The 14,341-nt window shown below is 38.3% G+C and overlaps 1 protein-coding gene across 1 annotated transcript in view; it reads left to right on the forward strand.

Annotated features, from left to right (window-relative positions):
* The window catches only part of LOC101854552, a gene marked incomplete in the record, with an annotated part of 66,980 nt that overhangs the window by 37,688 nt on the left and 14,951 nt on the right, over positions 1–14,341 (forward strand). Inside the window, 8 exon segments of the mRNA XM_013079551.2 lie at positions 2,159–2,353; positions 3,425–3,517; positions 5,891–6,169; positions 6,543–6,827; positions 9,253–9,570; positions 10,016–10,309; positions 13,289–13,420; positions 14,019–14,058. Of these exon segments, the coding sequence (XP_012935005.1) occupies positions 2,159–2,353; positions 3,425–3,517; positions 5,891–6,169; positions 6,543–6,827; positions 9,253–9,570; positions 10,016–10,309; positions 13,289–13,420; positions 14,019–14,058 (1,636 nt within the window).

The raw sequence follows: 14,341 nt of genomic DNA on the forward strand, positions 1-14,341 counted from the left end.
CTCGCATGCCCCCTGTTTTTTCCCATAATTTCGATTTCTGCAATTAAATTTACGATTATCTTGAGCAGTTCATTTGCAAACGCTTTTAATGACCACGTACGTGCTCGGAAGATAAAAAATACGCAGATTGGGACCATAAAAGTACTCCACTTCGTGCAGGACTGTTGAACATTATCAATTAATGTTCAAGGTCAAAGTGTAGACACGGGATTTTCTCTTTGTGAATTGAGCACATAGCTTCCTGTCGACTGATTTTTCTTTCTTTTTTTTTTTCTTCAGTGGATTTTTTTCTTTCTTTCTTATTTTCGTATCGTAATATTTTCCTGGTACAGGGATCAGATGTAAGTTTTTCTCTTGAGTTTATTATCTTGTGTTTTTTTTTGTCTTTTGACAGCCAGATTTAGAGGCCGACTGCTGGCTAAATAGTAAAAATAACAAGTCTGGAGGCCACAGTACGAAATAGCAGAAACATTGCAACTGCTGTCTGCAGAAGAACGAGAGATGTGTGCTCTTTGATTAATAAAGGAACTAGATCTAGTTCTATTGTCTTCCGTATCAGAGAGCCACACTGAGGACAACACTCTAGTTTTATATAAAAACCATATATGTTGTTTAGGCTTTTACAGACCCATCAATGTTCAGACGTCTTTCTTATGAAATGCCAGGTAGGTAATTGTTCAATTTTAATATACACACATCCCCAACTTTCTTAGCAAATAATGTAGTGTGTTTTACAACCTGACATTTCAGGTAACAACAACAATGACCAGACGTTGACTTGTAGTTCTGAGTCTTTTTTTGGTCGATCACAGCTCTCTGTCTCCAAGACTGTCAAGTTTGCCTGTGAGTGTTCTAAAATTAGTTTATTATGTGTATTCAGGACCTATGCTCTCACAAAGAGTAAATGTTTAGGTCCTGCTGTCTCCGAGATCCTATATGCGTGGTGTACCACCTCTTATGTCTGTGTCCGTGTATGTGTGTATGGGAGGATGTGCGTGTGTGTGTGTGTGTGTGTGTGTGTGTGTGTGTGTGTGAGAGAGAGAGAGAGAGAGAGAGAGAGAGAGAGAGAGAGAGACAGAGAGACAGAGAGGATGTGCGTGTGTGTGTGTCTGTGTGTGTGTGCGTTTGTGTGTGTAGATATATATCAGTTGATAGTTACAACAGCACTATCTAATTTAATGTAATTTCTTTTAGTAAAATTTCTGAACAATCTCAACACCAACATTACGGTAAGTCCCCACGTCCACTGGCTTTTATTGTCCGTTACAGGCCAGGCTCACATGCAAAGGAGCTCGTTTTCGTCAGTCACTGACTTCCTTTGCCTGACTACGCGATTTTCCTGCATGCTCGCTTTTTCGTCAGCCGTACAGGTGACTAATAAAGTTGTATCTCATTCTAATGAGTTGTACAATATTAGATTTGAGCTGAAAAACAGCATAAAATGGAATTAAAGCACTTGACCCAGATTATTTCGTTCTCGAGAGAGATAAAAATAGGCTAGGTTAGACCTAGCCAGTACCTAAGTCACTCCTCACACGGCTAGTATGAGCTAAAAGTACGCCAGGGAAAGAATCCAGCCTCTGTGTAGTTTTTGAAAAAGTAGTCTTGCCTAGACCCATACTTATGTCTCTATATATCTACCTACCCGAAGCAATGCTGAAAAAGTAAATAAATAAATATGTCGCCTGTGCTGTCTGTTGTTCTCGTAATCATAACACACTGGGCTAAAAATAGGTTTAGCATTTCTGACGCGGTGGACGCCGATCTTATTGAGTCGGTTCTACACCATGCAAAAACTTGGTACATTAGCCTGGCCTGGAAGCGACCTTACTTTGGTGGACGAGTAGACTAAAGATGAGCAAACTAGTTTCTTGAGTGGCTCAAGTCACCTCGTGTGACCATATGATAGTCTCCCCGGTTTACCCAGTAAGTAGTTCTCTTACTTTACTTTTCTCACCTTTTCCCCTTAAAAATTCAAATCTAATCCTGGCTTATTTATTGTTTCAAAGCTCATAATTGAAAGTTTAAGAATCCAAGCGTACTGTCCGGACGCATACAAATTTGTTTGTGAGCAAAACTTAAGAATTAGTTGGTTGTTCCTTAAATTTTGACTTTGATGCCGGTCATCACAAATATATTTTCTCTGCTATTTGTTCAGCTTATCCAGAGCCTGAAATCGTCAACTGTCCTTCCGGAGCAAAGGTCAGAGGTGACTATATCATGTCCGGATCAACAGCCACTTGTGAATGTCGTCAGAAAACAGAGGGTTTTCCTGCAGGCACAGTTGTTTTGTCTCAGGGCAGGTCTACCTTGGACTCAGGACCTGTCGCCTCAGGGAATGTCATCAACACTGGTGAGTAGGCTTCAGTTAATGTAAATCAAAGATTATTTCACTTTCATTCTCTTTTCATGACCAATTATTAATTAGAATCATTTGTTTTTCTTCTTCAGAATTATCATATTTAGGTCTACACTATTTTCCACTTTAACTCTTATATCCTCCGCATGTTATAAACTTCCGAGATTTGTTATGCGTTTGCTCGATCTACATTACACTGCAGAGTAATATTCGCGCCTTGGTTTAATAAATCTGGGGTTTTAGGAGGGCATGCTTCGCTGAGGTTGAAGAAGAATTATATGGATGAGGAAGGAGGTGAGGGGGGGGGGGGGGGGGCTCGCATGCCCCCTGTTTTTTCCCATAATTTCGATTTCTGCAATTAAATTTACGATTATCTTGAGCAGTTCATTTGCAAACGCTTTTAATGACCACGTACGTGCTCGGAAGATAAAAAATACGCAGATTGGGACCATAAAAGTACTCCACTTCGTGCAGGACTGTTGAACATTATCAATTAATGTTCAAGGTCAAAGTGTAGACACGGGATTTTCTCTTTGTGAATTGAGCACATAGCTTCCTGTCGACTGATTTTTCTTTCTTTTTTTTTTTCTTCAGTGGATTTTTTTCTTTCTTTCTTATTTTCGTATCGTAATATTTTCCTGGTACAGGGATCAGATGTAAGTTTTTCTCTTGAGTTTATTATCTTGTGTTTTTTTTTGTCTTTTGACAGCCAGATTTAGAGGCCGACTGCTGGCTAAATAGTAAAAATAACAAGTCTGGAGGCCACAGTACGAAATAGCAGAAACATTGCAACTGCTGTCTGCAGAAGAACGAGAGATGTGTGCTCTTTGATTAATAAAGGAACTAGATCTAGTTCTATTGTCTTCCGTATCAGAGAGCCACACTGAGGACAACACTCTAGTTTTATATAAAAACCATATATGTTGTTTAGGCTTTTACAGACCCATCAATGTTCAGACGTCTTTCTTATGAAATGCCAGGTAGGTAATTGTTCAATTTTAATATACACACATCCCCAACTTTCTTAGCAAATAATGTAGTGTGTTTTACAACCTGACATTTCAGGTAACAACAACAATGACCAGACGTTGACTTGTAGTTCTGAGTCTTTTTTTGGTCGATCACAGCTCTCTGTCTCCAAGACTGTCAAGTTTGCCTGTGAGTGTTCTAAAATTAGTTTATTATGTGTATTCAGGACCTATGCTCTCACAAAGAGTAAATGTTTAGGTCCTGCTGTCTCCGAGATCCTATATGCGTGGTGTACCACCTCTTATGTCTGTGTCCGTGTATGTGTGTATGGGAGGATGTGCGTGTGTGTGTGTGTGTGTGTGTGTGTGTGTGTGTGTGTGCGAGAGAGAGAGAGAGCGAGAGAGAGAGTGTGTGTGTATATACTCTGTGTTTGTATGTATGTATGTATATAAGCTATATTTATATATACGTACAGTGGCATCCAAAAGAAACTTGAAAATTTTATCTCCCAATTATTGTGTTAAAACCTTGCACTATCCAATTATGAAGCATACCAATTTAAAGAGAAAAAAATAAACTCTCTATCATTTGACACAATAAAAATGTATCAGTATTATGAAATGCCCGAGGTATCCTCACTCAAAATTGACCTTAAAAAATCAGTCTTGGCAAAATTGCTCAAAATCAAAGAAACGTTAAATTGTTTTTTGCGTGTATTGAGGATCATCAATAATGAACATACTTTGCATATCCAAAGAATGGAGAAATTTTTACTTTCAATAAACAATATTTCATTACGATAGTTTCAAATAACACACACAAAAAAACCAATCACATAATATACCAAGCAAAACTTGGACTTCACAGTGAAAGTGCTCATTGTTATTTTGCTAAGGAGCCATTGGTTTGTGTAGGGCACGGACCCTTTGGGCATCGTCTCTATTAAATTTAGAACATATTTATCTATTTGTGAAGTGTGCTGACTAAATGAATTACTTCTCGAATTTGAGCCCTATGGAAATTGATACATCATGCTTATAGTATAATTTTTTAACAATTTTTAAGTATGAAAAAACAAAAGACATTGTATGTATGTATGTATATAAGCTATATTTATATATACGTTCAGTGGCATTCAAAAGAAACTTGAAAATTTTATCTCCCAATCATTTATACTTAATGAATAATACATCAATAGAAAACCTAGAAATTTGACCCAAGTGTCGATTTTTTAACCAATATCTCCATTTGTGGAATGTGAGAAGCAACTCATTTTATCAGCTCACCTCACATTGTTTTAGCTGCTGTTTCATAAGACTTCACATACCTGCAGGATTCATATCGGGGCTATTTCCTGGTGACCACTCCACCGTTGATATGATTTCGTTTTCCAATAATTGTCTGGCGGTATTTGCTCTGTAAGAAAGCGCTTTGAAATGCATGGAGGTGTCTACTTGAAAGACACTATGACGAAAATAAGGTTAAGACATGACGTTCCAACACTTAGACGATTAAAAAAAAACCATCCGCTGATTTACACGTGGGCAGTTTTGTTATTTCCACCCCAGACCATCCAATACCATGGCAGTTTCAAGGCTTCTGCTCCTCACTGACAATGATTCGTCTACAATCTAACTAACACACTCACATGTACAAAAAGGATTTCATGTCCTACAAGAAAACAACAGATCCTGAAAAATAATCAAAATCATGCTAATGAGTGGCGTCCAGAAAGTAGGTAATGTTTTTAAATAATTATAAAAGAAATAATTTTCCACAACCAAAACGATTTTTTTGAGTACCTCTGATATATAACTACTTCTCCACGTAGTCACCAGAACTGTTGGGGCATTTGTCGTGGCGTGGGACGCGCTTTTGAATGCCTGCATTGTTGAAAGCTGCCGCCTGCGATGTCAGTCAATGTCCAGTTTCTCCTGTGAGATCAGCGTCTGAGTCGAAGTCTTGCCCAGCCAAAAACTTTTTCAAATGCAGGAACAGATGAAAGTCACTCGGAGCCAGGTCTTGGCTGTCCGATGGGTGCTTCAACTGTTCCCACCCGAAGGTCGCGATCAGGTTTGGGTCTGTGCAGACGTGTGATGAACTGCATTGTCGTGAAGCAGAACAACGTGTCGCTAAGCATTCCGCGTCTTTTGTTTTGTAAAGTTGTGGTGAAGAAGACCAGATGGGGCTGAAGCTGCAAGCACCTCCCCATAAGACGTTGCTAATTCACCCCAACCACCTTTTTCAATACTCCGTTTAATAAAAAATACTGGTTCACTGTACTGCAATCATGATCAAACCCCCACCTTCTCCCTTAAGCACCAGAGAGCAAACACGTACATATTATTTGAATATAAATAGCAGAATGTAATAACCAGGAGCAGTTACGTAGCTAATGCCAATTTATAACCAGCGAGTCACTTTTTCATGATTTGCTTTATTTTTTGTATGCGGCGTTGTAATAGAATATTCCACTCCATTCTCATATTTCAAATGGATGCAAGACTAGCATGGGAATGTTGGAATTTTAAAAAGTATTTTATATTTTTTCCTTTCTTACAGATGGACCAAGTAGCGCGATGTTGACCTTCTCACCGACAAACCCGTCCGGTTTGTGTCAAGGCACCAGTCTCAGAGTTGTGTCCACTTGTACTGTTGACCCCAGTACTGTAAACCCTCAGCCGGAATACAAAATCTACGTGAACGGTACACGAGTTGGCACATCTGTACAGCAAACTCTACAGTTACAGGGCGGAGCTCACACAATCAGATGTCTTGTCGAGAACTCGTTATTTCCTGCTGATCTCTCTACTGATGTCACTGAGACGTTCATTGTCAGAGGTTTGTTTTGTTTTCTTTATATTGCTATCTCTTCATTGAGGACACAGAAACATTCACTGACTAGTCATAATCAGAATAACTGTTATTTACATGTATCTTTGATTTGAAGGTCAGATATAATATCGTACAATATGGCTACGTCAGACTTAAATTGGAAATTCTTGGTCATTTTTACTCTAAGATACGGTTTACCACCACCCTTTGGACAGTGCCCCACGATTCTACGACTCGATTTGGTACACGCTCGGTTTGTTGCAGTTTCTGACTTGGGGGGGGGGGGGGGGGGGGGGGGTCGATAGTTTTGTTTCCTATCTGTCAGTTCTTTTAGACCGTTATTTTTCATTTGTTGCTGTTGCTGTTCCCAATCTCCCAGTCCCTCCGCCGGGTCCTCCTGAGATCACTGTGAGTCAGCCGTCGGTCCCCGGTCCTGGAGAAATCCTGGTGAAGGAAAATGTCAGAACCAGAGTGCGGTGTGAGGTCCGAGGGGGATATCCTGCTACAAGTGATGTACGACTGCGCTGTCCTAGTTCTCAGGCCGGTAGCTCTGGTGTGAGCTCTGTGGTCGTAACTAGGTCACAAGGGACACAATGCTCGTGTACGGCCTCTCACGAAAGTGGATGTTACAACAAACGGAGTGACGTCACCATCAAAGCTGCTTGTGAGTTGAGTATGTTTTCTGATCAGCTAAACGTCATAGAGATGAAACCAATTTGTTCATATTTTTAAGGACAGTCCCGATTCTGCTCTAAATTATGAATTTTTAGTTTCCTCAACTTTTTTTTTACATATATTTCATCACATAAGGACCCCCTGAAGCCTCTTTTCGTCCCATTCCAGGGGTGTTTGTCACCATCATTTACTCATTAAGTCAATCTTTTATTTTTCCTTATCGCCCATTTTCTCAAAACGCTATTTACCTATATTCCTTTTTGAATAACTCCACCATTTTTCATCCAATCTTCATGAAATTTTCGCTAAAGGAAGTTGTTGTTATCAATCCGTTCACTAAAGGAAGAGGAGATATAATTCCAAACATCCATGTTCTGATTTTTTATATAAGGAATAAATTTCTGCTGGTGGTGTCTTGAGTAAGGATTTTCCCGGATTTTTTGCAAACTTGAATACTACCTCAGTTTCTAATTCATTTAGGAAAAATTCAACAGTCATTGTAGAGGTAATGTTGGCTAACGTGCATGCAAAAAGAAATCTATTCCCAGGAAAAAAGTGCGGTATTCATTACGTAAAACATCTTTAAAAATCCAATATGAGTGCCGTACCCATGGAAACAAAACGTTTTTCTCAAATTTGATTGCAGATTTTAAGACACCTTACTATGTTTGTTAAACAGAGTGATCCAAAGGAAACTGTAGAGCGTTTTTTTCTAAATATTTTGCACAAAATGTGTACAAGAATGTTGTAATTTGGATTAGATATAATTCATTCAAAAGGAATTTGTTTGACTTAAAATTCACAAAGAACAAACTTATTTTTGGAAACGGAAATGGCTTTTATAAAAAAACACCTAAAAATGCAAAATGTACCAATTTAAAGGATGTTTAAGGAAAGACATGAAATGATTGGTGTGATTTTTCCTGTACTCTTAATTTTAAAATCTAACATTTCCATTACAGTAACCTTTTCAACAATATTTCTTTTTACCCTTAGAGTTTAAAAAATATTTGTTTAAATACTTGAATTTCCAAGAACCAATGGTCTATATGTCCTGCTTTGGACTCCACACATTTTAATGCGTCGTTCGGGGTACGCCGGGGAACAGCGATTACTGACGTCATTTTACCGGGGAACAGCGATTACTGACGTCATTTTACCGGGGAACAGCGACCGGGGAACAGCGACTAGTATTTTACTTTTTTTGTTGTTACAGTTGGACTTGGTGGAATCGCCTACGAATGCAATTAGACCAAACATGTTACATTTCGTCTCGATTTTCAGTAAGCTTAACTAGAGCTCAGTCAAATCTCCCGCCAATCTGTTCTTAAGGAGGAACAAGAAAGAGAGAAGTGTATCACAGCGTAAAGCAACAAGAAGCTGTCGCAGGGTGAATTTTAAAGAACAATTTCTTTTTTAATGTTGTCAGCTCAGTAACAAGTTTGAAAAACCATTTTCCAGAATGTTCTTAGAGTTTAAACTATTGTTTTTTTCTTTCTTTGCATTGTCCGCTTGGGGTGGATGTCATCATTTTCAGCTTAGATACTGCGATTTCAATTCTTCGTTTCATCTTTGTTTTCCAATTTGATATTCCGATTCTCCATGATTGGTTGATCATACTCCTACACGATCATACTCTTACTCACATGATCACACACACACACACACACATACACACACACACACACACACACACACACACACACACACACACACACATATATATATATATATATATATATATATATATATATATATATATATATATATGTATATATATACACACAAACATACATACAATTACACACAAACACATGCACACACACACACACACACACACACACACACACACACACACACACACACACACGCACACACACACAGAGACAGACAATCACCTACATTTATAATTGGTGTTATTTTATTAAACATACGTGTACGTGTGTATATCAATAAATTACAAATACAATGAAAAACAAATCACCAAACAAATAAACAAACAAACACGCACACGGATTTATGATGGGAGTCGTTTTATGAAGCTTACATGTACGTGTGTGTATCAGTAGTGTAGAAATGGAGAGAGAAAAAAAGAAAACAGAATCAAAAAGCAACCAAACGAATAAAACACGATTTTGAAAATTCTGCGCGCAAAGTTTAATCCCGCGCGGCGGCAAACTTCAAAGGAATCTTGCGTCACAGCCTCCCATTTGTCTCTTCACACTGAGGGGGGGGGGGGGGGGGTCTATTATACTGTTGTCTGTCCTATTTATGATAGGAAAATACTACAAGATGCAATCTTGGTAGAATCTAGGCTATATAAAATACTTCTTTTTGTGATCTTATAATTTCTATTTATAAGTGTTTTTGTACCTTGACTATCTCCCTTTTCTTGTTGTCGTCTCCTTATCCAGACGGTCCAGAAGACGTCACGTTGGAGAGAAAAAACGTGAGACCAGAGGAGGTCGGAACGTATAACCTGTGTCCGTCAGCTACATCAGATATAATCATGGAATGTTCTGTAGGAGTTGTCTACCCAGCAGCCACTTTATTCCCAACGATGACGCCACCAGGAACACAAATTGTTGATGTATGTCCAGGAAACGACAATAAGTGCTCCTACAAATTTGTGCCTTCAAGAGGAGCTAATCACGAGTTCTGGTGTATGGCGGTGAACAGCGTTTTTGGAGATATGCGAGGAGAAAGTCCACCTGTACAGGTCTACGTGCGAGGTGAAAGAGTCTTTGAAATTCAAACGAAATGGATAAAATCGTAAAATCTACATTACACAATCTATATAACTCAGATACTTAAACATACGCTAATTAATGGTCCCATGTTTTGTTTTTTCCTCAGCATGCAGGTCCTATGAAACTACATAACCTTATTGATAGTAAAATAAATAGGAGCAAAAATGTGTCAACAAGATAGAATCAGGCAGTCAGTAATTTTAAGAAAAATCAATTTAAAAAATATATATATATATAAATAAAACAAAATAAACCAGCATATTCCGCTATTTGAGCAAGTTGTGCATGTTTTATGTAACTCAACATCTTTAAAGTCCGCCTTTACGTTCTTGAAAAATGTTGATTAACAGCACAAATGATGTCATATTGCAATCTTGCATGCCCCATTCTTGTGTGCAATGTTTAATGTCTCCTTTCGTTTGAGCAGAACCTCCGAAAGTGGCCCCAAAACTGACCATCAGCGGTAAAGATTTCTCTGGCGCAACTGCCGATAACACTGTGGATGTTGTCGATGGAGAAGAAAACTCTGTGGTATGTCAAGTTGATGGGGGATTCCCGGAGGTCTCGCCCTCTGACATCTACGTGCAGTGTGACGGTGTGAAAGTGACAGATGGAAAGGTTGTGTTCACACTTGATAGAAACGCCACGTACTGTACTTGTCGGGCACAACATCCTAGTGGTTGCTACCACCTATCGACTGAAGTCCTCGTCATTGCAATACGTGAGTGTACGTGTGTGTGTATGTTTGTGTGTATGTTTGTACGTGTGTGTTTGTGAGAGTGTGTGTGTATGTTTGTGTGTGTGTGTGTGTATGCGCGTATGTACGTGTGTGTATATATGTATGTGTGTGTGTATGTATGTGTGTGTGCGTGAGAGTGTTTGAATGCGTGTGTGTGAGCGTGTTTGTTTGCGTGTGTGTAGGTGTACGTAAGTGTGAGTGTGTTTACCTACATGCCCACCAAAACAGATAAAACGACCAAAATCATCCGTCTCTCGAGAAATCGTTAGTTGAGATGGAGCACCAGTTAAACCTTTAGCAATCAGGGAAGTTCCCTTTGGATTTGTTCACCAACACGACCCGACATTATACCGACAAAAGGTGAGTCAGTTGAGATGTCGTGTGGAACGTTGAAGATGGACCATTTAATTTGTCAGTAATTGTAGGTCCAGCAAAAGCTAAAAAAAACCTTTTGTTAATTCAGATTAAAAAGCTTATGTTATAAAAAAAACACCTTTACATATGCCTCAAATTACCAAAGTCTGCTTATAATCCACTCGTTTGTGTGCATACTAGCCGGGCCCCCTTTTGATTAAAGGAATGATCGGTGCATTAACATCAACTAAAAGTCATTGGCCTACTATATTTGCACTCTACTAGAATGGTGCAATGAATCTTGAGGGATACAAAAAATTAGAAGATCTAGATCTATACTCTCAAAAGAGAATGCGCGTCGCAAAACATCACTTCCAGCACTCCTACTGTTTAGGGGAGCTACGCATATTTGTTTCTTTTCTCAGTTTAATAATCACAAAGGCCAAAGTAGGACGGGAGCTTTTTGTCTAATATATTTATCTGAATTCAGGAAATGAATAAATAAAAAATCGGGCTCCGTGTTGTGGACATTTCTATCTTTTTACAGGTACTTGCCAACTTTCAACTCTGCAGTTCTCGTTTTTTGGGGGGAAAAGTGACGCGTGTGTTTCTAAGTTGCCAAATATATTTGACTAGCTGGGCCCCCTTTCGAAGAAAGAAATGATCGGGGCATTAACATCAACTGAATATCATTGGTCTACTATAGTTACACTCTACTGGAAAAAAGCAATAAGTCTTGAGAGAAAAGTGACACATGTGTTTCCAAGTTGCCAAATTTATATATAATTGATGCATAGATTGATTCTCTAGTCCGCTTTCGTTGTTGTACAAAAGCCTGTTGATTGTTCCCAGTAGCAATAAAAAGAATTTGACAAAGGAGTCCAGAAAAAGCGATGGTGGGCATCAAACGGAAGGGTCACAGTCGAATTTAGCACCAAGTAAAAACAGAAAACCTGAGGTTAGATCTATACGGGTCGTACACTTAAAATAGTGCCCAGTATTGCGTGACAATGCGCGATAGTATCGAACGGAAGTACGACTTGAAATAAACAAACCTGGTGGATTTCTAAAATTGCACAGACAGAAGCGTCAGCCTACAAAAGCTATCGGCGAAATAAAGAAATTTAGCTTTTTGCAGCAAAACCGTCTCAAAACTAAAAAAAACGAAGGGCGTCATGATCTGGAGAATATTTTAGAGAACCTTTAGGCAAAAACCGCCTGTCGATCGATGCAGCCATTAAAAAGCCTTTTGAATAGCAAAATTCGGCCACCACATATAGATAATTAAATAAATGTCAACACTCTTTGTGACTTGACGTAGACTTTTAATAATCAAGCACAATGAAGACATACGTCAGACGATGCATGACTGGGACAGAAACGGAACAGAAATAAAGCAGATGAATATGATGGACAAATAAGGGAATAATAATAATGGACACAAGGAACAGATACGAATGATGGCACATACATGTGGTCTTGTAGCTACTGAATGATATTCCTCTAATAATAGATTATCAACAATTTTACTTGTTTTCCTTTGTTTTGTTTTTTTGTTTTTGTTTTTTTAAGAATCCTTTTTGGTTTTCTTTTATGGTTTGATATTCCTGCCTTGTGTTCCTTCACCTTTAGCCTGTTTATAATAATGTAAGCGAACAGACCGAAGTTCCTCCTCATGACCTACAATTTGTTCGATTCTGCTTTGGTCGACACGCGGCCTTATTCCAGTTCTGAATTTTAATACAAGTTTTACTTTCTATTTTTTTTATCAAGCCTTTTTTTGGCTCAACACGTTTTATTTTCATTTATGAACACATTGTTGTCTGCGATTTACTGGAAAAACTTTGATTTAAAGTACAAACAAATGTAAATTTACAGTTTCCAAGGCCTATTAAGCTTTGGAAGTTACAAAACTGTGGTATCCATGTTCTCACTAATATTACTTCTGAAACCAGGTGACACTCACCTCCTTTAATCACAAATGTATTGACTTCTATTGAAACAAGATGGACTTTTAAAAAGGAAAAGTAGGACAAAATAATAATCTTTCTCCCAAAAAGCAAGACAAATGAACACGCTTTAAGATGATACCAATGGCTCCATATGCCAAAAATTTGACAAGCGCCTGATTATACCGCGTCTTGACAATATTATTTGTTAATAAATCTGGCGCTCCTCAAAACAACGAAACCGAAGAAACCGGTATTTGTCCGCTGTCTAGCAAACTTTTTTTCCTTCGAATTTTTCCTATTTGGCTTTATTAGAAAAAATCATTTCTGTGTGGGTTTTATTGACAGACGTTGATTAAAGGCACGCACAGAAATGTAAATGTTACGTTTCCAAGGACTCTTAGAGAAAGGAAGTCATCAAATTTTGGAGGCAATTTTCTCTTTATTTTGCCTTTGAAACCACCCACAATCACTTCATTCAACTGCACAAATTTGGACTTTGTTTTAAGACAGATGGGTATTTTTTTTTCTCAGAAAGCAAGACAGTGAACAACTTTAAATAATGCAAATGTGAAATATCTGTACACGTCCCAAAATTGACGAGCGCCTGATTACACTTTGTCTTGACACATATCTTTCTTTTATGTGACCTACAAAGTGAAGACAGAGGCGAAGCTTCAACAAAGTGATGATGAAATGACCATACCAGTAGCAGTTGGGGCAGCCTGTGCAGCTTTAGTCCTTTGTTGTGTCACTGCGGCGATTGTGTTCTGCCTTTTGAAGAGAAAAGGTAAGAATATTTTTTTCTAATGTAAGTGTTTTTACAAACCACCTCCCCTCCCCATCTATACAATTAAGATCAGTTAAGAGCGGGTTTTGGACCCTGCATTTCGGGGCTCAACCGAGTTTAAACGGATACAAAATCCCTCCAGGAATATCGACAAATTCAGTAAGACTTCTCACCACTCGGGAATTGAACTCGAGCTCCAGCGAAGCGCCTAACCTCTATACCACAAATGTTTATTCAAATACGTTGACATAAGTTTAAAAAATACGACAGCATAGTTAATTCGAATAATTTTTTTTGTAACAGGTGTTCTTTAAAAAAGATTGTAATTCTGGTATATTAGATATTTGTGAAACAAGAAAGAAAACAAAACGACTTCTGTCTCAACGAGTTACTCGAAATAAAAAAGTAGATGACAAAAAATATATAATGCTGTTGTAGTAAATATCGTCAAACTAAAACAAAATCATGAAAACAATAATCATAGAATCTACTGTAAAAGAAAGAGTAATCATGCCTCATTTTCTAAAGCTTTGTTCTATTTGGCTAACTTTGACTTGTGCTCTCTAAATCTCAGTGTACATTTCTTTCCCTTCCACAGGCTGTTTCCTCAGGAAGGCTAAACATGAAGAAGAACAGTCGTGAGCATTCATTACTCGAAACGTTTTGATGTTGTTTTTTTAATCATTCATTTTTGTTTTACATGTTGCTGCTTTACGCACCCACACCGGTCAGAGCCAAAATTGGCCCAAAGAATACTACAAAATTTATTTGTTTTTTGCTACCAACAAAATAATTCAGATCATTATAGCAGGCAGGTTTCAACCATGGCTCTCAGTACCAACCAGCGCGGAGAGAGAAAGCGAGAGAGGAAGAGAGAGAGAGAGAGAGAGAGAGAGAGAGAGAGAGAGAGAGAGAGAGAGA

Source organism: Aplysia californica, unplaced genomic scaffold (assembly GCF_000002075.1).
Source record: "Aplysia californica isolate F4 #8 unplaced genomic scaffold, AplCal3.0 scaffold00056, whole genome shotgun sequence".
In the NCBI taxonomy this organism is placed as follows: domain Eukaryota; kingdom Metazoa; phylum Mollusca; class Gastropoda; order Aplysiida; family Aplysiidae; genus Aplysia; species Aplysia californica.